Source organism: Lutjanus erythropterus, chromosome 5 (assembly GCF_056507025.1).
Source record: "Lutjanus erythropterus isolate fLutEry1 chromosome 5, fLutEry1.hap2, whole genome shotgun sequence".
Taxonomy (NCBI): domain Eukaryota; kingdom Metazoa; phylum Chordata; class Actinopteri; order Lutjaniformes; family Lutjanidae; genus Lutjanus; species Lutjanus erythropterus.
In genome coordinates, this window is record NC_139321.1 from 32645001 (window position 1) to 32669712 (window position 24712).

Sequence of the window (24712 nt, forward strand, 5' to 3'; positions counted from 1 at the left end):
AAAATTTGAATGTGTCAAAGTCAGTGTTGTTTCTAATCACTGACGTGTCCCAGACTGAAAAAAATCCCCTGGCATCTGGTACAGAGTTTTTTTTTCCATTTTAAACATCTGTGACATCATGTAAACAAACTGGCATTTAAGGGTTAAAGTCAGAAAATAAATGAGTATTTGGTAGTGATCAGGACTGAAGTGAAAGTGGAAAATAATTATATATAATATTTGGTAAAATCATGTAGTTAATGAACTGAACTAATGTATGAGTCATAATGATTTAAGCTTTACAATAACAAATGATCAAATCACTTTGACTTGTGATTAGTTCACTCTCAATCATCATGTTGGGAATGATAATTCACACTTGATACATGAAATGATATGTGATCAAATTAGCTGGACTTCATTTACTAAAAGTTTATTTCAGACTTGTGCATTTGCTCTAAAGAGTCTATGAAAACAGAACGGTGCTTGTTCTCAGAGAAATATGGAGCTCTGTCTGCAATCAAACTCATCAGATGCAAACATTTATATAACAAGCATGAATATAGTTGCATATTAAAAAGCTTTCATGTAAGTGAAATCGATTAAATCATCATGACTCATATATTAGTTCAGCGTTAAGTAAAGCTCCTACTGGGGAGGCCCCCATGGACAAAAGTGGTAGTGCTTCCACCCCCGTAACAACAAAACATGACTTCAAAACTAAAATTATCTAAGAAGAAAAATTGTCTTTTTAACTGCCTAACATACAACTCACTGTAACTTTGCCTGGGAAAATGTAAACACAGGTTCGTTTCATCTGATTTCTCAGAGAATCAGACCTTGTGGCAGCCATTAAGAGTTACTATAAATAGCCCGTCGTCTTATTGGATGGTCTTGTCTGCTTATGTGAGTCATATAGAGGCATCGGTGTTAAATCGAGAGCATTTCATAACCAGCTGAAAAGACTGTGTTGTTTGTTTAAGTATATGATTTATACCCTTATCAAACTCTTTCTGAGTTGTCCCACATCAGAAGCTGAAACAAGTTCACGTCCTCGACCACACAATTTTTTATCAGTCATTAAAAGTGATGAACAAGGCAACTGATAAAAAAGGATTCAAGTTGAATTTTAGTACATTAAATACATTGGCAAAGTATTGTTCGTTTATTTTTCCTGCAGTTTCACTCTATATTCTTACAGGTGCTTGAAATACTTGAAAAGTGTTGAAACTGTGACTATATTGCTTATATATTATATTGCTCTGTGACTGATTTGTTGTTTTTTTTTTTTTTGGATTGCTTTTAAATCGAGACGACTCTGCTCATGTCTGGCCAAGTCTGCATGTGTGGCTGTGATGTGTGATCTGTCAGTGTGTTGGTGTGTGCGCTCTGAGGGAGCAGTGAGTGGAAGGCCAACAGATGACAACATGCCAGGAAGCTGCTGTAGTATTTTATTGAATTTGAAATTATTTGTCTAGTAATTGGCTCAACCAGGTTATACTGGAGTCAAAGTCTACTTACAGACAGATGACACATTTGATGTGTTTTCCTTTAATTTGACATAGTTTTGGTTGTTTATAGCAAAATAATCAGATTTAATGTGTTGAAGAAATGAAATGGTGCCTAATCATTTTAACTATATACATGTATATAAATATATAATTTAGCTGTAAGATTCCAGAAAAGCTGAAGAAGTGCTTGAATTTGTCTTTAGAAAAAGAGTAGGAACCAGGAAAGGGCATTGAAAAACTCTACTCAAGTGCAAGTATTGTTACATCACTAAAATATTACTCAGTTAAAAACAAAAGTACTGGTGTTGGATTAGCAGCCATTCAATCAGGGGGTTTCTGTCTTTCCAACATTAATCAATTATTAAAATTCTTTCTCATTTTCCTTTTTTTTTCTGTTATTCTCAGTCCTAAATTTAGTTTCCTTTGCCAAACAAAACAATTCCAAATGAAGTGCATTTACTGACATTTCTGTTGATTAAATATCCATCAGTTTTTATTGGTTGGTAATTCTCAATGGTGGTTAATCGATTCATTATTAATCAATAACATCCTTACTCCAAACCTGTGCTGCTGCAGTGTTAAGTTTTGCCTCCTTGTTTAATTGGCCTGTTTGCAGTCAGATAACCTCACTGGGTACAAAATGCCAATAAACGGTTTGAATGTTACTCCCATTGTACTCAATTACTATTTTAAAAGTAACTTAGTAGATAACATAGTGTAATGCATACTGAAGTGCAAGTAAAAGTACAGACTAATCTACTCATAAAAAAGCAAGTACCCCCCAAAACTACTTAATAACAGTCATTTGAGTATTTGTAATGAGTAATTTCCAGCCCTGGCAGGAAGCCTGGTGGAAGCTTTTGGTTTTTCCAACATCATTACCTCTTAAAGTGAAGCAAAAGTATTAACCTTTATGTTTGCAGAAAATATTCTCTTTACATGACAGTTTACTGTAGTTCATTTGACTCAAGACACAAGAGAACTGATGTGGCAAGCTTGTAAATTTTATTTTCATGTGTAAATGTTTGTTACTGATTGTATTTTCTCATCCTTTTTGTTAATGAAGAAACAACGGAAAAAAAACATTCACAAAGTAAGAAAACATTTATAGATACATACGTACATACAATATATCGATGTGATAAAGCACAGTATCACATGTTAGGTGACCTGGAGGAAGCAAGAAACATCTCTGGTCAGGAAGGAATTCATAGCAAAATTCAGCCTCAAAGATGTCAGGAACTTTCTTTATCACATCTGTAAGCAACACGACCATTTCTCCTTTAAATTTTAAAGATTTAAAGACTCTTTACTAAAAAAAAATCCCTTGTAAAATGTGTCTCATCTGTTGCCGTTTTGACCAAAAAACTGATCATTTCTTCAACATTTCCAGGAGACATCTTCGACAGCGACCTTTGCTGTGAATTCCAGATGTGTGAAACAACCACCATGCATGTTGGATGGGTGAGTGTGAGATGAAACATACTGTACACTGACAGAGACAGAATACATTTACAGTTTACAACGTTATGAGCCACATGTGAATTTTACCACTCTGTTGCAGGCACAATGAAAAACAAAGTTGATTTTTAAGAAACTGAGGCGCCAAACAAATCAACTGTTCATCACTGTTGTAAAAAAAAAAAAAAAGTCAAAGAAAAGCCCTTCAGAGAATAAACGATGGATTGTTTCCACTTTTTGAATGATGATAAAAACTGGAATGTCTTCAGATACGACACATCTGTCATTGGCTTTTCAATCCCTGTTCACCTTCCTGTTTAATTCAAATTTTGGTTTTTCAGCAGCGCCGGCATGAACATTATCCTGTCAACAGTGGTAAAAACACACCGTCTGAGTAGAGTGTGTGTGAGACAACGTGTGTCTGGCTGAAAACAGTTAAAAGAAACAATATTGTACCTCAAATATTCACACACAAAGTCGATCCTCCCCATCGTCACCCGATACTGTGAAACCTCCACGCAAACTTTTATTATTGCTGCTTCTTCATGGCACAAATAATAGAAACAATACATCATGTGTTATTCATACTATTATGTTCTCTTTTGCCATGCAAGCTCACTACAGTACTGTTGCTATATTAGCTTATATTACACAGAGCGACAAAAGAAATCAGAGAACAGAGCAGGTTCATGTCGGATTAGCCACACAGTGCCAGACTAACTTCTACAGCTGGTTTTACAGTTTGTGAGTAGATACAAAAGGATTATTATTGTCATTATCACACAAAAGAATGATTATGATAGTAATAGCAATATTTATAATAATAATTAAAAAAAACACATTCTCAGGGCATCACAAATATAATGAACCAAAGGGGGCCAAACGTAATGTTTGAAATAATTTAAACATTTCTGACATTCATTCCTTCGGGTGTTTTTTTTTTATGTACAGTATATATTTATATTTGTATAGAAGTAGTGCTTCATTTTTAGAAATACAAATGAAAAAACACAAAAGGGCTGCATTCTGTGAATGCTGTGCAAATAACATTTTTTTTTTTTTTTTACATCAAACCTCCAAACTTTTTCAGCGTCCTGACAAACACTGACCGCACCCTCGTATTCTTCACAAGCACTCACAAAAAGCTCATTCAAAACTTCAGACTGTTACCTCTGCCATTCACTGACAGACAAAAAAGACTGCAGTCAACTTTGATTCTGGCAGGTAAATGTATGTCTATTCAACAAAGAAAAGTTTGTCTTATTGGCCTTTAACATCTCACAAGAGGTTCTGATAATAGAACTTGAGCCGGTTTGCTAAAGTTGGACAACTTCTTCGTCCCCAATTTCAAATCACACTGTGACATCTTGACTCCTGTCTGATGCAAGACAACATGGCCTCTGCCAAGAAGAAGAAAAATGAAGAGGACAAGCATGCTGGCATGCATCACACCTCAAACCTTCTCCTCCTCACCTGCCCTCATTTCACCTGCCAGCAGGAAATGAAACTTCACTAGGACTGCAGAGAAGCAGCCGAGGACTGTTATTGTGTTCGCTGTAAAAACTTCTTGTGTCTCTCAGCATCATGCTACATACTAACAGACCCTCAGCACTGACTCGCCAGTTGGGGAAAAAATATCAGTGAATCACTGACGGAGTTACATCTGTGTTTAACATCAGTGCTGGCAGTGTTGGCACCTCATCCATAGAATCCAGCCTTTAAAGCTACAATCAAACTTTAACCACCAGAGATCATCAGTTACTTGGTAACAGTCACACCAGCTGCACAGCAACTGCTGACTGTGTCATCGCTGATATTCAAGAAACTCTGTTTTAAAGGGATAGTTTAGATAATTTTAAGAGTTATCTGAGCCAAATAACGTTCTTTCTTTCTTACTCAACCAGACTCCATTGGCAAAATCAGTTATTTTACCTTGCATAGTAGTTTCTGTTCTACCACTGCCTCAATCTTGTAGTTTATTTGTGTAATTGTGACTTTGGCGAATGAGAACTAACCACACAAAACACAATAACACAACCAAAATAACTGATCGAGGCAGCAGTAGACCATCAACTCCTGTGAGGTAAAAATTAGTGATCTTGTCAGTGGAGACTAGTTGAGCAAGAGAAAGTGATCTATGGCTTATATAAAGGGCTGTCTGACGGCTTAAATATTCTAAATATAGTGTACGCTGAAACGGATTTTTAGATGGGTCTTTTTAAAGTGTTTAAAATACGTTTTGCTGCCAACCCTGTCTACAGCAGTACACTGATTAGCTTCCTCACCAGTGCCCCTCTCTGCTTCTCCAAACTGGGGTAACGCCGATTGCCATCTGGTGTAGCTAATACACTTACTATATGTAAGTGCCTCATACATCCCTACTTAAAATCATTCAAACTATCCCTTTAACTGCGCCGATAGCAAAAATGGTCAGACTACCACTGCCTGTAGCCAACATCAGAGAAGAAGAAACGGCAAAACTGACCAGAAACTGGCTTCTCTCCTCAGCGTTTATCACCCACAATCCCTCAGAAACTGCCACACCTCCATGCAGCAACCGGAACAAGTGAAGAGACAAGTGGAAAACAAAGACAAAAGTCAACAGACAACCACCTACATAATAAAATACCCTAATCTGAGTAGCGCTGTTTCCTATGAGCATCTTCAATCTAATGCTGCCTTTAAGTGCTGTCAGAAATACCATAATGACAAACATACGACTTTAAAATGACTTAAAAGCAGCATTTTCTTGGAAGAGGCTCATAGGAAACAGAATTACTGAGTAATTTAATGTGTTATTTTTTTCAGCCTAGTGTACATCTTACTGACAAATATTGCCAAAGTAGAAAAAAAAAAGACTTCGAGAAAATGCTCAAGAATAGAAATAAATGAGAAGGAAAATTAGAAACCGTCTTTCACAACACCGCCAAGGTCACACTGGGAGTTAATACAATTATTTTTTCCCTTGGAATACAACATATTCTTTTTCATTCAGGAAAAATACATGAAGTGTGTCACAAACATGTATGTATACACTTTTTTCTAACAAGAACATATGCACAAACGTTTTTAAACTGGTGAGTGAATTTTAAAATCAGTCAGAATATGAAGCATCCAGGGTGTGAAATGACAGAATAAAATAATCGGTCACCTTGCACCAAGGAGGCCGCTTTTAAGAAAACGTGACTCCCTGAGGCAAGGCGAAAGAGGGGACCTTTCACACAGTGTAACGTCCCAAAAGAAAGTGTCTTGAGTGAAGAGTGTGTAAAATGCCAGTCCTCGAGCTGTCCTCTAAGATTCCTCAGCATGAAGGAAGAAATGACAAGACCATCATCAACAGAAAAGTTTTTGAAATTAAAAAGTCAGAAAAGTTTTTTCTCTCAGAAGTCAAGGAAATCAGAAGACGAGTGCAAAGTCTTGAGTCACGTTGGTGGGATGATGATGATGAAGACAAACAGTGACGACGATGATTCCTTTTTCTCCATGTTTTTAAACGATATGCAGTCAGACGAGGCAGCAGAGAGCAGTTGTGGCTGACAGGAGTGATTCTGAAATGAACTGGTAGTCGTGCTGCATTCATGTCATGGGAAAATGGCTGTTAAAATGCACATTTTACTGTACATCACCTTTTACAGTGGTTCATTAAACCGTAATGTCCACATTCTGAAGAAATTATTCATAGCTTATACAGTAGGTAATCATGTATTTGTCAAGCAAATGTAATGACTGTGCAAAGATTTTTCAATGCTTCAATGCATACTGGTGAAAAATGTAGCTTTTCATCAAAACAACCTCAGGACCAAATTGTCAAGAACTTAAAAAAGCAGCTAAAACTTCTTTTAGCACATATCTTTACTTTTTATCCCAAGACTCACAAATATTTGGCAAATTAGATCAATTAGTTATTAAAAACCATTTGAGATGTTGTATGCCACAAGACAACAAAGTCATCATGTTGTTCTTTAACTTTACTGCTGATTACATACTATATTTTGTTTTTTTACATTTTATTTACTAATCCAATTACTGACACTAAGAACAACCAGTGTTTAGTTGCAGTCTGAATGGACACTGTAGACATAGTTGCAGTCTTGATGACTTTGTTTCACCGGTCAGAGCTAGTTGAGTAGTTTCTATGGCATTGGGAAGTACTAAAAATACACGTTAAGTCCCTTTCAGTTTACTGAAATTGTACTTGCACAGTTAAATGCTTTACACATAAGTTAAATGACGATATACTGAATTTAAAGTTGTTTTCCAAAGTATTCTGTAACTCTGAACCAGCAAGTCACTCCAATTTACATTTCTCCATGACATAAAAGCAGAGCACTAAGTTGTGGTCGTGAGGTGTGACTGTGTGTCTTGTCATGTTGCCGTGGTTACTGTTGTTGGCTGGAGTGTTAAACCCTCCCAGGTGTGATGGCGTCTGGCAGACTGATGGACACCTCGAGCAGGTCCCCGCAGCAGTGATGAAAGCCGATGGTGTGCGGCGGTAGCGTTTCTGAGGAGGTGCGGCTCTAGATGGATTTAGATGAATCCTGTTTGCTGATGAGAACTTCCAGGAGGCGGAGTTTGGCCTTGATCCTCTTGTACTCCCGGTACTCCTCAAGCATCGGCACCCGGTCCTCCTTCTGAACATTTCTACAAGAGAGGAGGGAGACAGAGCAGGAGAGCATGTTTTAGTTTCATGGCCTGAAGAAGTCCCTGTCTTGTCCTCTGGATGACACATTTTTACTGTGCCTCCCTCACCCAAGCAGCTACTGGCAAGTTGTCTGACTACACAATAGCCAACTAATGGCCCTATCTGACAGATATGGGTATTGTGTATTGTCATTTATCCTGCAGAGTATCACATAGTGGACGACAAGTGACTCTGCAACAATACCTTGCCAAGCCCAGACAGAAGGACGAGCTTGTCTAAATTACTTTAGCTTTGTTTCAATGACAGTAGTCAACTGTCTTGAAACAAGAGGCCTCATTTACAAAAAAAAAAAAAGACTTACAAACAATTTTGATCTTTAATAAGACTTACTCAGAAAGTTATGTACATGTACATTGCCTATAAAAAGTATTCACCCCCTTGGGACTGAATATTTATGCAATCACTTATTTTACATTACATATTTGTATTTAATTGACATTGTTTTGTAGGAATCTGTTTTCACTTTAACATTAAAGAGTTTTTCTTTTTGGTCAAAAAATTTCAAATCATATCGACCATGATTCCATTTATAAAAGCAATGAAAGGTGAAAACATCCAAGAGGGTGAATATTTTTCATAGAAACTGTAGTTAACCCTTATTTTAATGGTGGAAATGATCTTATCTCTAAGCAAAGTCTTGACTTAATGCTACGGAGGAGCTTTCAACTCGTTATGAAACAATTCAAAATTATGAAACAAATTTTGATTTATTCCTAACACCCCGATGTGATCTATATCAAGAAGTTAACGAGAAGATCAGCTATTTCTACACTTATTCCTAATGGCTGCCTCCAGGTCGGATTCTCCTCATTTTATCAGATAAAATGAGCCTGTGTTTAAACTTTCCCAGGCAAAGTCACAGTGAGTAGTACATCAATCAGTTAAAAAGAAGCAGGAGAGTTTTAATTTTATTTTTGATATTATATATTATGTTATATTATAATATTTGTGATTATTATGGTAGAAATACTACCACTTTTGTCCACAGGGGCAGCCAAGATCAACAGAACATGAAAATACCTTGAAGTAGCTGTAAGTAATTTTCCTGCTGTTTTTTTTATGTAGGGGTACTGTAGTTTGGGACATATGTGAATGGGAACCTTTGGTGAACTTTGCATCAGTTTTATAAACAATGTGATAAGAATTATCAAGTGAAAGTGTGAGGAACTGATTGTAACACACCTGTTTCACCTATTTGTGAACCAAGTATTTAGCCCGCTCAATAAATATGCGTTGCCAGGCTTCAGTCTCCTCTACCATCACTGTGATCTCATCATCCAAAAAATTGGCTTTGTCAGAAATTATCTAAAAGACTTTAGGTTGAGTATGAACCCAAGAACATATTTATAAATGAGGAATAAATTTGCATGTGAGTGACTACGTCTTCCACCAACCTCCCATTACGCTGATAAAAATCTTCTTCAAACTCTCGGATGGTCTTCCTCAGTTTCTTCTTCTCTGCTCTGGCCTTCCACAGCTGTTCCAGCAGCTCTGGCCTGGAGGATGATGGGATACATGAGAACAAGGTGATAAATTACAAGCTGAGCCAAAGGCATGAAAAGGATAAACATTCCTGACTCCTAAGTGGACATGGTCAGAAGTGTGGGAAGTGTTGTGAACGCTGTGTGGGTGGATGAAAGCAGATATAGTATAAATTTAATGTTTGTGCCTTATTTTTGCTGCTCTAACAAAGTAAATTTTCTCCTTATTTGTCTGTCTGAAAAATTACCTTTTAGTGTCAGAACATTCAGAAGATATGTGACTTGTGAAAAATAGGTTCAATATTTCCTTCGGTGAATACAGGCCTAAAGAATCTGTCATAATCTGTGCTCACGTTCACTTCTCCCATTCTCCCAACAGATTCAGGACATGCTGATCATGTCTTAAATGGGCGGGGCAGAGGTGAAACCTACATGACACAGGTACAGGAAATGACTCCAGAGTGCACTTTCTGAACCATTGCTGCTGCTACACACGCCACCATGATACTATTCTGCTACAGTTAAAGTTGGTGACAAAGTAGGAATGCAGACTTGAGATGCTTTTACATTCTATTTGTTCTCTCGATTCTACACTGACTGAAACAGTCATGTCATACTAAATATATATGTATATATGTGTGTATATATATATGTGTGTGTGTGTGTGTATATATATATATATATATATATGTATATATATATATATATATATATATATATATATATATATACATACATATATGTAGTTAGAGAGAGACAGATAAATTTAAACAGTCATTATTTGTGTCTTGACCCATAAATAAAGAAGTGAGTCCAGAAAGTAAAACAGGGCAGGAAGTGAGGTCACTGTGAGCAGGAAGTAAACTGTGGTGGCATGAGGGATCAGCTGTCAGGATCATGTACAAACCTGAGCTGATGAAGGAGATTAGCTGCGTGTGTGTGCGCGTGTACGTGCTACAAGCTCACTGACACGTAAACCAGATTACAGACTCAGCAGATAAAACCTGTGTTTTTTTTATCTAGCTATCATTAACCCTGCTGACTTGCAAAATTGGTGATCAGAGTTCTCATCTTTCCACAAAGGGTGTGCTGATATTAATTAATGCAGTTCAAACTCCATCAATCCAAAGTCCTATACGTGTTTTTTGTGATTGTGAGTTTAGTGTTTTCATATTGTGTGCACCATATTAGGCTCCGCTTGCTGTCAATCACACCTACAGGAATAAATGAATGTCTCAGTCATAATCTTTTAAATATCACTCGCTCTACAAACTTTACAATATCAGAGACTACTCTTTGGTATTTCAGCCTTCAGTGGATAGTTCATAGTATGAAGACAGAGGGAGAGGGGAGAGAGAGAAACAGGGTTATGACAAACAAAGGCCCCCAGCTGAAATTAAAGCAGGCCACTGTAGTTAAATGTGCCTTTACCTCTCATTCAGACTGTTATCAACAAAGAACTTAAAATAGATGCAGAAAATGTCAAAAATATCTGTGTAATTGTGTAACAGTGAGAGGTTTTACATTAACTCTGCATGTGTGTGTTCTTACATGGATGAGGCGTTAGAGCTGGACAGCCGCAGGTCCAGCGCAAGCCTCCCTGATCCCTCCTCCATCTTGGCTGTCATTGGACAGTCGCTCTGTCTATCAGGCTGGTTCTGGCTCCTCACTGGTCCGTCAGTTGCGGTCACAAGGTCAACGGCCATGATGACCTCGGAGCTCTGCATCTCCCCACCGCTGCTCTCTGCCTCCTCCTCCTCCTCCTCTTCTTCCTCCTCATCCCTCTCCTCCTCCCGCTCTTCTTCATCTCCCCCTCCTTCTCTTTCCTTCCGCTCATCCTCCTCCTCCTCTTTAATCTCCTCCCAGAAATGAGCAGTTTCACCCTCAATGATTGGCTGAAGGGTCTGACTTCGCCTCTTACTGGAGGGGGACACCTGAAGGAGAGAGGGGGAGTTAACGTTTGTGTGTTCACTGGTTTATTATGCAACAAAGTAGGAAGTACTTTACGCAGTTATATTGTTTGTGTGTTGTATATACTCCTTTGCAAGTTCTTTATTATATGTATCTAATAAATATAAAACCAACTGTGTTTATATACACACAGAACCAAGAAGAGATAATGACTGCTATGTGTGTGTTGTTTTATAATAACAGATCTGCTAACCTTGTATTGGTGAGTATGTTGCCAACACAGTGTAACAGATGTGATAACTGATGTGTGTATGTGTACATACTGTGACAGGTGTGATGCTGACTCTGGTGAGCATCTGTTTGACCAATCTGTAGCGATCATAGAGAGGTTTCACCACCAGACGCTCCTCTCTGGTCACCTGAGAGAGAGACAACGTTTTAATGGGTGTCTTCCTTGAACAGCCTTCAAGAACAAATGATTAAATTATGCACAGATATGGCTTCATTGGTAATATTTATAAGTGGCTCAGTGACAATGTTCGCAACAGAACACAATGTTTTTATTAATAGGCATGGGTCACAAAGAAATACAGTGCAATATGTGTACCTCAAGGATCCGCATCATGACCTTTATGTGTACCTCAAGGATCCGCATCATGACCTTTATTATTTCTTATTTATATAAATGATCCGGCAGTATTTAACACCACATTCCTGTTGCTCTTTGCAGATGACACCAATCTTTTTCTCTCAAATAGAGATTTAACAACTCTCATCAGATATCTAAATTGTAATCTTGATCAATGTGGTTTCAAACAGATGAGCTGTCATTTAATGTCAAAAAGTCTCATTTCTAATTTAATAATATCTTTAGATGCTATTAATAATTCACAATTCCATGACTGTTCAAATTAACAGGCTCAGAATTCATCTTCTATTGTATAAAACATCCCATGATCAGTTTTCTATAAAAAATATTGTGGCGTTATTATGTGGATTTGTGTGAGTTATATGGATTCCTCTGTGTCACTGTCTATGTACAAAAAGAGAAATGCCCTGCTGTTAAAAACATTTGATTTGGAAAACTATGACCAATCTTAGAAACTGGTAAACATGGCATATACTCAGGCTTCTGTGATTTTCTTTATATTTGTAACTATGTAGATTACATTTTTTATGTATAATCCTACTCATTTTAGTAGCCAATTTTCAACTTTAATATTTGATATAAGATATGTTTTTTTGTATTTTTTTGTGTGTGAAACAAATAAAGTAAACAATACAAATGAAATCCAGGCAGGAGTTAAGAGTATCTATAACTTACCGGTCGACCATGCAGGCCCTCATAGTGCAGCAGGTTCTTCTGCAGGACTGTCTTCTCACAGGACAACTGTTCCTTGGTCATCTTCTACAGACACAGTTAATCATAGCCATTATGTAACTTTCCACTAAACACGTTCTCAGTTTTTGCCATAACGCCTTGTTGCTGCTAACCTTGATGTCATCAGGCCAGCCGTCCTCCTGCCTCTTCCCTTTGACCCTGCGCTGGATCAGCTCCAGTGTTTCCTCCCGGGTGGGATGTTGACCCTTGACTTCCACTGCTGCATCATAAGCGCCTTGGTCCAGCGTGGAGCCGAAGCTCTTGGGTAAGGTGTTGCTCCGAGGACGAGTCTGGGGGCCGAGCTCGCTCTCTGCACGGTGTTTGGCATCTGGGGACAGAGAAAGACACTGATGAGGATAAAGAGGAAGGAGGGGATACAAAGGGTGATGTACAAAAGAAGGAACCAGGACAAGAACAGTGATTACAGAAAGAGAGAACAAGGAGAAAGTCTTCTTCCTCAGATGGCACACAGAATATGTTTCACTGGACAATCAGACATGCAGGAGTCTGACAGACAGACAGCTGTGGTGGTTAAAGTCAGCCAGTCTCAATATGAGGAAAAACAAACATGCTGAGACAAGAGACACAACATGGCACACTGTCAAAATCCAAACACAGCAAGCAAAAAACTTTCCTGTAGATTTCACAGCATCCAAGTATTTAAAAAATGAAAATAAAGACATTCAAAAGCCACTGAGTCAGTCTGATATGTGTGAGACATACTGACTGCTGATCGCTGGATACTGAAGTATCTCAAGGTTATTCTGCTATAACTGTGTCAAAGCCTATGCACTTACTGTTTGCAAAAAGATACTGTATGTACGGTACTCTTGTTTCCTTGTACAAACAGCACATACTGTATACAAGTTTTGTATATTTGTTTTAATTATGTGCCTACAATACTTTGCCTTATGTGATTACAATGGAATTATGGCCACAGTATACAGTTTTAAAACTAAAATTAAATAAAAACGTTTTTTTTTTTTTTAATATGTTCAGTGGATACAGGTTGTCCGTGAGGTCTTAAAAAGTCAAACGTCAAATAATCTAAGTCTTAAAATGTCTTAACTACGACTACGACAAGTAAATCTGGCATCTCAAGAAAGAATGAAACTATTATACTATTTTGATAATTGATTAATTGTTTAAGTCGTTTTTCATGTAAAATGGCAGAAAATGCTTCTTTCAGCCACTAAAAAAGAGATTTAACACCTTTCTTCATTTATTATCACATTAAACTTAGTATCGGTAACTTAGTATAGGTTTTAGACTGACAAAATAAAACATTTATATATTGGAAAAACTGGAAGTGACATTTTGCTCACATGCTCTATAGACACACCCCCCCCCCCCAACTCTCTCCATCCCTCCCCACCACACAGACTTTACCGCACTAAATCACTTTACTATACATGTGCTCTTAAAATACTTGCTCATGCGTGTTTCTCTTAGACCTAGCATTAGCAGTGCTGATCTCAGCCTCTTTAATCCTGTATCTATTAGTCTTACTTGTATATTTGCCTTACTTGTATATTGCCTTGTGTATATTCTTCTCTTGCCTTACCTGCGCTCTTTAATACTTTGTTTTTAATTATTTATGGCTCAATCCCGGCCCCGAGTACCAATTTCGTACCATAAACTGTAAAGGTGAGCTGGTATGACAATAAAGTACCTTGAAACCTTGAACCTTGAAACCTTGTCTTCATCCACCCCTGGATGAAACATGACAATTAACTTTGGTCTACTAACTACTAATAAATGAGATTTCACATCGGGGCAAGTCAAAACTTTGGGCAAGAAGATTTCTGACTCACTTGTATGACTGGGCAAGAAAAACAAAACCATTAATGTGGAACCCGGGGCAGGGATTGTAAAGTTAACATCACTTTAACAAAGCGGCAGAAACTTACCAATCTTCTGTCTATAATCTTAAATGTTTTTATGAGTAGTAAAGAGGGAACTACATCTAAATCTTACTATAACCCCACTGTAAATAAATCGATCTTGTATCTTGCTTTTAAATGTTCTTTGGAAAAAACTGTATTGATCACACTGTAACAAATACAACATGGAAATGACACCAACGTGGTACCAAAAACCACTAATACAAACTGTGTAGCTCGGTCATATCGGAGTGCACTCAACTAGTGCTTCACAGTGTGGTGTGTGGACTAACTCGACATCTCCTCATCAAAAAAGTAGCCACTTCTAGAAGTAATAAGTTTAAACTGTTTCTGTCTATGTCACTTTCATCTAATAAAGGGAAGCGCAAGTCCATTATGTACGTGTGACAGGTCTTAAATTGCATTCATAATGGTCTTAAACATCTTAAATAGACAGTTCATGCCAAGATCAAAAATATTTTTCTCTAACCTGTTGTGCTATTTATCCATTTAGATTTTTTTTTATGTGAGTTGCAGAGTTTTAGAGATATCAGCTGTAGAAATACCTGCCTTTCCTCAAATATAATGGTACCGGATGACTTGTGGAGCTCAAAGCACCAAATAAAATACATTTAAAAAATTAAGCACTCGTGTCTCTTTCCAGAAAGCATGACTGGTTTCTAAAGATAATCCACAGGCCTTGTTGTGAGCAGTTTCATGTAAGAAAGACTTTCATTTTATGATAGAATCTACCCGAGCTACTTTCTTTCTACTAGAAAAATTTAATAAAAAAGACCTGCTGTTCTGTTCCTCGCGTTACTTCACAGTATTGAGAGAAAACTCTGGTTAAAAGACCAGTGTGTAGGATTTAGTGGCATCTAGCAGTGAGCTTGCAGATTGCAAATGCCACATCACCACCCCTTTTAAACATGTAGAAGAAACTAAGGTGACTGCATAACTCACAAAAATTCCTATCTAGAGCCTGTGTTCAGTTTGTCTACACTACTGCAGAAACTTGGTGGTGCAGCATAGAGGACTCATCCCCTCTGTTGATATAAACAGCTTATTCTAAAGTAATAAAACACAACAAGTTTTATATTCAGATCATTATACACTAATGAAAACATATATATATATTATATTCCACTTCTGCTGCATTCTACTGATAAATCCCAGTAAATCTTACACACTGGCCCTTTAAACATCCCATCCCAACATGCGGTTTCAACACGAAAAAACACCAGGGCAAAGAAGCAAGATGCTCTCACAATGCCGCCTCATTGTGACTGTCAGTAGTGTATGTGTAGTCTACTTACTGAGGGGTTGGTACTTACTGAGGTGATACGGTCTAGAGCTCAGGCCTGAGTAGGGGTGGAGCGGGGGGGTGAGTGTGTGATGGGGAGGTGAGCAGATAGAGGAGGAGGAGCAGGAGAAAGGGGAGGAGGAGGGAGCATGGTGGCGTCTGTATGAATGGAGCAAAGCCTGGTGCCTCAGCGTGCTTCTGGGTAAAAGGTGGTGCTGGCGTCCTGGTTGGCCGATCAGTCAATCAATCAATCAATCGGGTCGTTGGGCAGTAGGAGGAGGGAGGGAGGAAAGTGGAGAGCGGGTGCTCGCGTTATTGTTGTTTTCAATTTTGATTTGAGACAGAGAGAGAAATGTTCCGGCCACTGCGTTCTCCAAAAAGGAGAGTCTCGTGGGGTTTGTTCGGAAGGGTGAAACGATGCACAAGAGACACATCATAATGTAGAAAAGAATTTATAGACATCACATATGTCAAATTGTATGTTCTAATACTTTTGCATGGGCTCATTTACTGCCAAAGAACACCAGTTTATCAGAGGACAAAAACTTCTGAAGCCTTTAATTCCGATCAGAAAGCTGATTATTTCTTCTAAATATTGACTTCCTTTATTTTTCCAAATATTCTGCAAACTGTTTATAAATAATTCAAAGTCTTATCCACCGTTTCACCTTACCAAATTCACCTCAGAGGTAATGAATGTGGGTTCACAAGGACGCACCAGCACACTGGAGGGTGGGAGCCACGCATGTGAGAGCCACGTCAACTCCTGTCATGTGTGTGTCTGCGTGTGTGTGTGTTAGACCAGCATACATGCAATGTTGTTACAAAGGTCAAAGGTTCGGAGTGGAGAGGGTCAAGCTGTCCAGCATGGAACAGGATGGCACACAGACACTCTAACCCTGAGACACACACACACACACAAATGCACATTCACAAGGATAAGAGCGAGTGGTTCTACCTTTAATCTGCCTGCGGATCTTTGTGAGGTCGGTCATCCATTTGAGGACTTTGGGGTTAGCTGCCTTGTCTCCGTGAGAGGGCTGCAGAGAGGACAGGAGGAGAGAAAGAGCTGAAGTCACTGAAAATATGATGACAATAGTTCAAGATTTACAACAGTAATTTAAGATGATGTTTTTACAACAAAAAAAACAACACAAAGTCTTAAAAATTCAAAACATTAAGTCATCAGGATTTGTGATTTAGCACAAGGAATGGCAGGTCATAAAGGATGTAGGAAAAATTTGATTATTTAGGGATGTGCATAAAAATCCAGGGCGATAAATTATCAGCAGATAATGGGAAACTTATATTATTTCGTATCACTACAATAATTAAATTTTAGCGAATAAAGATCGGCTGTAATAATATCTGATTTGACAGACTGTCAAAGCTTTTAATTTTAATTCTTAGGCAAAGTGTTCTATAAAAGCCAAAGTGTTTGTGAAGGGTTTTTGATGAACTTTACTACAAAAACTCAATGAACTCTTTGTTGGCACTTGTTTGTTTTTGTTGTGATAGTGATGTCAGTAAGAATTAGTTTGGTCACAGCTATGGAATGAAATCATCCATCTTTGCTCACTACATCTTAGCCTTTATTCCTCCAGGTGTGCATTAATTACAGGCTAATTAAACTTTTAAGATAATAACAAGATTAGAAGTTAGTTGTATTAAACCTATTAAAGTTTGACAGTATTATCAGAATAAATTTGTTGGTAATGAATGGGTATCTCTCTAAAACTGCAGTCCCTTCTGGGCTACAGTCCTTTGCACTGTTTACAATCTACATAATGTATGATGACATTTATAATTTTTTAAAATTATATTTAGGCATTTTCCTTACTTCGAAAAAGTTGTTGCACTTAAAAAGTCTTAAAGATTTGTGTGTCACATGATAAACTAAATTGTGAAGGAACCAAAAAGTCCTGTGTGCTGTTGATCACTTGCTCTAACTTTATAACTTTATATACGATATTTATGTTCACTGATCTTCATCAAGTAAAATTAAAATATAACAAGAGAGGAGGAGGGATGAAGCTCTAAGACTACAATGTGAATAAAGTGAGTCCAAGTGATTAAGAGCGTGCCAGATTTTTTGGTTGTTTCATATCACACAATGTACTTTAAATCAATAAATGGTCTACTTTTTTAAAAAAAAGCCATATCTCCCAGTCTTGAACCAGTATAAAACCAGTATGTAAAAAAATTCTACAGTCTTGACATTTCTATATTTACCTTATAGTTCCTCTCTTTCTCAAACTGCTCTTCAAACTGTTTAATTTTCTTCTTTAGGTGCTGAAGCTTCTTGGTGAGTTGGTGGGTCACTGAATCTCCTCCTCTCATCGCCTCTTTAGAGCCAAATGATGCTCGCCGCGGCCTGCAGTGACAGAGGAAACATAAGCACGAATGAACTTCCTAAAAATCCAACGTAATCACACATTTTTGCTCTAATGTGAAAGAAAATGACTGTAGGTGTGATGTACCTCTGTGCTTTGGTGGGTGAGGTGGCGTCCGGGTCCTGCTGAAGGAAGCGCTGGGCACTGTGCGCTCCAAAGTCGAGAAAGCGGCGCGCCAGGAGGTGAGGGTGGGAGCGGGAAGAGGAGGGGGAGGCATCTTGCCCTCCCTCCTCCTCATCCTCCGCGCCTTCCTCCTCCAGGGGCAGCGGGGGGAGAGGAACCATGCGCCCGGCCAGCGGGGAGAGCTGTGCCTCTCCGCTCTCGTTGTCATCTTGCCAGGATTTGTAGGCCGGGACGGGGTCTGCAGAGATGAGGAGAGAAATAAAGAGAAGAGGGAGTCACAGCAAGTAAATGAAAGTCAGGAGAGGATAAAGAGAAAAGATAAATTAATCCCTGGCTAACAACAGTATTACATGTGAGGTAGATGCTGTACATGTAAGACACACAAAAGAGCAGCCAGGGAGGGAGCTGTTGAGCTGATAGATTCAAAAAATAAATTCATTTTCTTCTTCGGTACCCTGCTGACTCACTCTTTGCCTGATTAATGATGTCTCGACTGTCAGCGCTATGCTAACGAGCTGAGTCAAGGGGAAAAAAAGGGTGAAGGAAAGGGTGAAGGAGGGGGCAGAAAGATAACGAGACGGGGTGAGCAACAGAGAAGCAAAGTCAGGGTGGAAAGTGTTTTCAGAGAGGAAAAATGCCCCGATCAATCTGCCCAGTGGCCCTGCAGCAGAGAGGAAGAGGAAAGACGAAACCAGCTGTGTTATCAAATGGAAGGAAGAGTGTTTCACATGCAGGAATTTATTCATAATCAGTAACACACAAGCATATTTTAAAATATGAGAATATATTAATAAAGTTCCCTGTGCTGTGTTCAAACCAGCAAGCAACCACCATGAAGAAAAACCAGTGAGAAAGGATGAAAGGAAGGATGGGTCAGCTGGTGGATGTGTGGGCACACAATAATGACTTACCTTGGCCTTCTTTTTGCAGATGCATACATGAGAAGTCTATGGGAGGGAGGTGGAGATGGGAGGGGGGTGATGCTGTTCGGATAGAAAAGAGGACGAGAAGGAGGAAGAAGAGGAGAAAAAGGAGGAGGAGGAAGGACAGGGAGAGAGATAGTAGAGAAGAGGAGCATTGAGGTCAATCATTCCCAACGTCACTCACCAGCATTCATTCTGTACGCGTGTGTGTGTGTTGGGTTTTATTGCATCAAAACAATGTTTAACATTGAATCTTTCTCTCAGTCATACCAGATATTTCTGGATTGATTATGAAGAATATGAAGGAGAACAACAGCTCACAAAATGTTTGATGAATTGATATCGACCACTGAGGAGCCTTTAAAAGAGCAAAACACACACAGGCTTGATTTTATATTTAATTTTCTGATGGCCCCTTAAGTCACTACTAGACACTACAGACATTTTCTTATTTTTAACATACTGACCATGTCTGAGCCTCTACGTGCTGACAGAAAACCGGTCTTAGACTTATTCAAACAACAACAACATTACTTTATAAAGTAGTCCTAAAATTTGAAGAACATTTATGGCAGAATAACTGGATTCTACCAAACTGGGAGAATATAATAACTAAAGAACCATATTGAAAGTCTTCTCACATATCCATGTTTTCCTTGGATTGAGTGTGCTTAGAAATGTATAAAAACTTATATCATTTCATATTTATTTTTGTGGTGAACAGAGCATGTTGTGATGCCCATGATAAGTGAGTACATACCTTCCCACTGGTTGTCAGGAAAGAGCTGGAGGTGGGGGTTGAGGCCAGAGTTTGGTTGGCATGGCGACAGAAGGTTCCTGTTGTTCTCGCTGGTGTTGGCGTTCTGATCACAGCGGATAGAACCCGAGTCCTGGAGGAACAGAGACACAGAGAGATTAAAGAAACAAATCAGGGTCAGAAGGAATGAAGGAAAGGATGAATCCGATACTGTAACATAAATTTGGTAGGATGACTGATTTATTCTCACTTACACAGCTTATGGTATCAGTCTCCGTTTGCTCCATGATGTCACAGGTTTGATTGTCCTGCCTGAAAACATAGCGGCAAAAAATACATAAAATATACTTGAAAAAGTACTTCCCACTAAAAGTGACCAAATTGTACCAATAAACAGTTACACATAAAATCTTAACAGACCCGAGAGCAAAATCAAAAAAACGTTTTCTCCCCAGAACAATTTAATGACGATCATTTGGAAAAATATTTTAGTCATAATTCTCCCACTTTATTTGGAGTCTTCCTGAGAAACTGTTGGTGTCTGGGGCAGGTCTGAACAACAGCCGAGAAGTCATACTGAAGTCACACAACTAAAAGCCTTTTCACATCAGGAATTATTTCTTGTGGGAAAAAACAACTGCTGTTTTAAACTGTTGGGAAATCTCACATTTGTCACACTTGAAATCAATGACATCTTGAGATCTTTTGCCAATTTTTTCTGAAAAGGTATGAAACAATATTTAAAACACTGGCTGTCTGAACCATTTTCCAATCAAACACTGCATGCCACAAGACAAACAGATGAATCTACAAGCTCATGTTTCATTTCCTCTGGCAGACACATCCCTTTCAGACAGATTTCCACCCATCCTGGACCTGCTTGGGACAATCACATCTCTTTATGCAATGTGGAGCGGGTTTGATATGAGAGATTTTTTGTGAATTTGTGAATTAGTCTCTGATGCCAGGCTTATATGCTACATCAGCCACAGTACATCAGCTACCCTTGTTAAGAATCACACACTGGAGGTGTGACCCAGCATGACATATCAGATGTAAATCTCCACAAGCATTTGTGTCACTTAATATGTGTTATGTGTGAGACAGACAGACAATAAAGGTCTCTTTCAGATGCAGCATAAAAATGAGCTCAGACTGAGACGACATAAAGTGATTTGTAAACATGAAGTGTCAAGTGATCAGTCTCAGATAACATCCTTGCACGAGTTAAACGAAGTGAATTTCACTCTCTGTGGGAAAGAAGGAAGTCCTCTTTCCATATCACTGACATTCAGTAGCTTATACAGAGGACAGATCTACCTATCTAGTCCAAATTAAGCCTAAAATTGTCATGTCTTCATTCTTGTCCTAGTATATAAACCACTAGGCTTAAAAAACATCTGACTCTGATAACATTGCAAGTACTATATTCTTGATATAAGGTGAAGCTGAACTCAATAAAGGCTTATAAGCAAACTGACGATCAACTCGGCTCACCTGGCAGTGTTGATGTTGTTCTCAGCATCTCTGACAGCCTCTGCATCCAGGTCCATTCCCAAGCTCTCATCCAGGGTGGTGCTAGAGTCCAACGAATCCTGGGAGAAAGACACAGCAGGAATTTAAGCAAGAATATTGTACTGAATTATTAATTATTATGTTTAACTCCATTTTATTTTATTCACTTTCATTTGTTTATTAATTTTAACTTACTTAATTATTCTCCTTTTTCCTTTTCTGTTATTCAAATGTATCACTATTACTGCTAATGTTATTATTGTTGTTCTTCCTTTATTTTGATTATAATTTATGGAATGTAACTTATGGGGTGGGAGGGGGATCTATAGTAGCTATCAAGTTGTTTGATACCTCTGTTCCTATTATGGATGAGTTAAGGTTCTAAACATTCACACTGTATGTATAAAGTGTTTATGTGTTCACTGAACTGAAATGAACTGGGTAGAAAAGTTGATTCTGTGGAACTCATCATATAGTTATTCATCATATAGCTTCATCATATAGCTTTCGTGTGTGTGTGTGTGTGTGTGTGTGTGTGTGTGTGTGTGTGTGTGTGTGTGTGTGTGTGTGTGTGTGTGTGTTTGTGTGTGTGTGTGTGTGTGTGTGTGTGTTTTGGTGCACAGGTGTTGCTGTCATTCTTTGGCTCTTAGCTGATCTATTTTAAGAATTGGAGCCAGACTAATTTTTAAAGAGGTGACAGATTTCTCATCAGTCTGCCATGTTGTCTGCTCCTCACTCGCCTGCCTCCTGGTCACTAAAATGGTTCTTGGGACAAGAGCCACTGAGGTTCAAGGGCAGCAGTGGCAGTGAAGAGATTTGATTTCCACTGTAATATGGCTTACTAAAACTGTATGTGACTCTTAATTAAAAAATAGTAAGTACCAAAAACTTCTCTCCAATGGCAAATCTTAGAAATGGCAAGAAATATTTGTACATTTTAACTTACTGAGTTTAAAGACAGGCACCTGTCGAAAAAGTGGACACCACAGACACTTCTGCAGCCTTTTTGTCTCATCTGAGTGTATTTCTGTCTTGTATCATTCCCTCATGACTGCCAGTTAGTAAGAATGAAACTGTGCATGCATTTATAAACCAGGTCTGTTTGTGTTGTCTCTGCTGTCTTCCCCAGTAGAATTCCAGCTATTGTAGCAATCAGAGCAGAACAAAGATGGACTGTGCTGATAATATCAAACATTCGGCCTTGGAATGAACTGACAGACTGAGACAGGAAGGAGGTGAGCAATGGGAAATATGCTGCAAGCCCACACAGCAACTGGCCAGGGTTTGTGTATCTCCACTATGTGCGTGCGTATGTTGTCATCTGATTTCACTTTCAATTTGTGCACACAGGGGAGACCAATCTGTTTGACTGACTGTTACATTCATGTTAACAGTTAGCAAGTGTGAGATACATGGAAGATGACTCTGTGCGTTTTATGTCATGTAGGATGCTAGTTAAACACTGACAATGTGTGTTTGATCATGTGCAGGTAACTGTGTGGTAAGAATTTGTGTATATATATGCGTGTGTTTCTGTGTCCCCCACAGACCTGTGTGTCTTTCTGGCTTTGTTGTAATTGCTGCTCATCCTCAGTGAGTGGGGTCTCCCCTTCTGTGTCGCAGGGACTGTCTTCAAGGTCCGTTTGCTGCTCTTCATCTCCACCGCAACCCTGGTCTGCAGGCTCACTCGGACTCACCCTGGAGAACAAAATAAAATACTGAGACTTTGAACAAAACTAAAGCTACGTTCACACTGTAAGCTTTAGTGCTCAACTCAGATTTATTATATGTGACATTTATATACACATATTTCTTTCTATGCAAAATGACTTACAAATCCTAATGTGCAATTTTATTTACCATCACACTTGCACTCATCTTATCATATTTATATAGTAGTGTTGTTGCCTCTGCTCATATGTAAAGGACTTACTGTATACACAAACTGCATACCTGTACACACTCCTCCGTCTATTCCGCACAAGGAGGGGAGGACAATCAAGACTGACCTGAACTAATGTTTTGAATGAGCACTTATATATTTTTTGATAGGTTTGGTACTTTTGATAGTATGAATTGTAAATACAGTGTTGTTTTAAAACATTTTATTGAAATGGTATCAATACTTTGATACTTTTGGCCACCTTAGAGTGGATGCCGAGTCACAGCCACCAGTGGTGGGATCTCGAGGCGAACAGCTTGACATAAACAGATTTCATTCAAAATTTCACTAAGTCAAAGGCTACTCTTGACTACATCTGCCTCCATAAGAGTATTGCCGCAAGACGCAAGGGAGTGAGTGACGTAAAAGTCACATAAATTCGATACAACTGAGGTCGCTTTGCAAAATATCAGACCTGTATCTGATTTAGGACCACAAATAAAAGCAGCAGAATTGGTAGCATAATAGAATTATTTATGTTTACTAACTTAAAACACTTAAATGCCTTTGTAAAAGACAGTAAAACTCCTGGACATCTTGTTTTGTCTTGAGGTGAGTGACCACTGAACAGCTGCTCCTCTTAACACATGGAGTTGCTAATTAACATCACAGCTGTCAACATGTTTACTGGTCAACTGAACCGTTGGCTGGCTCGGTGCCTTTGTACACAATGTTCGCTATGACAAATATGTTTCTTCTAGTCATCTGATGCCTCTCTCAATCTGCATAGCACACATTTCCATCAGCAGGTGTGTGGAGGAAAAGGGCAGCTTATTCTTGCACAGTTTTCTGAAAGCTTCTGCATATTTATGTTCTTATATTTAGTCATACAAATAAATACATGAGTGTATTTGTTCTTCATGTCTGTAGGTGTGTAAATGTTAATGTGGGTGTATGCACTCTCACCCCTGGCTGTCATAGTTGCTGAGGTCTTGGTCGATGGAGGTTTTCAGCTCGAAGAAGTGCTGCTCCACTGCAGCCCTGATGGTTCGCTGAATTATCCTGAAAACACACAAAATACATTAACTTCAGTCTTCAAGACTTCTTTACATATTCACATTATTTTAATGTGTGTGATGATGCATTAAGTTTAATTAAAAAAGGTGATTTTCTCAAATATTTCTGATGTTTTTTTTAGTTTTGTAATGTGTCTTTACCAAACAGACAGGCTATCAGGGGAGTGTGATGTGAGGTGTTTGCAATCTGCAAGATGCCCCAAAATCCTACACACTACTCCTTTAAAATTGCAAAGACATTAGTGTATAATAAATGGAGAAGTCAAGGCTGGAAAATGATGAATTATATCTGCCCTTAATAAATTATATATAGTAACACTCAGCTTCTGTAATAATGCATGTTTTAAAATTAGTATTTTGTGGCTGTACTCTACATTTTTCCACTGTAACGTGCACTGCAACATTCACCACCAAGAATCCAAAACTAAAAA

At 38.5% G+C, this 24712-nt stretch overlaps 1 protein-coding gene across 1 annotated transcript in view; it reads right to left on the minus strand.

Annotated features, from left to right (window-relative positions):
• Window positions 1-7134: 7134 nt before the first annotated feature.
• fam13b (family with sequence similarity 13 member B) overlaps window positions 7135-24712 on the minus strand; it is a 99334-nt gene continuing 81756 nt past the window's right edge. The window contains exons 9-24 of the mRNA XM_084719676.1: window positions 24172-24267; window positions 22874-23021; window positions 21306-21403; window positions 20063-20120; window positions 19812-19941; window positions 19040-19111; window positions 18093-18366; window positions 17845-17986; window positions 16571-16652; window positions 15644-15835; window positions 12540-12754; window positions 12370-12453; window positions 11369-11464; window positions 10686-11068; window positions 9048-9149; window positions 7135-7592 (exon numbers count right to left, since the gene is read on the minus strand). Of these exons, the coding sequence (XP_084575802.1) occupies window positions 7469-7592; window positions 9048-9149; window positions 10686-11068; window positions 11369-11464; window positions 12370-12453; window positions 12540-12754; window positions 15644-15835; window positions 16571-16652; window positions 17845-17986; window positions 18093-18366; window positions 19040-19111; window positions 19812-19941; window positions 20063-20120; window positions 21306-21403; window positions 22874-23021; window positions 24172-24267 (2296 nt within the window). The 3' untranslated portion in view covers window positions 7135-7468. The remainder of the gene's footprint in view (window positions 7593-9047; window positions 9150-10685; window positions 11069-11368; window positions 11465-12369; window positions 12454-12539; window positions 12755-15643; window positions 15836-16570; window positions 16653-17844; window positions 17987-18092; window positions 18367-19039; window positions 19112-19811; window positions 19942-20062; window positions 20121-21305; window positions 21404-22873; window positions 23022-24171; window positions 24268-24712) is intronic.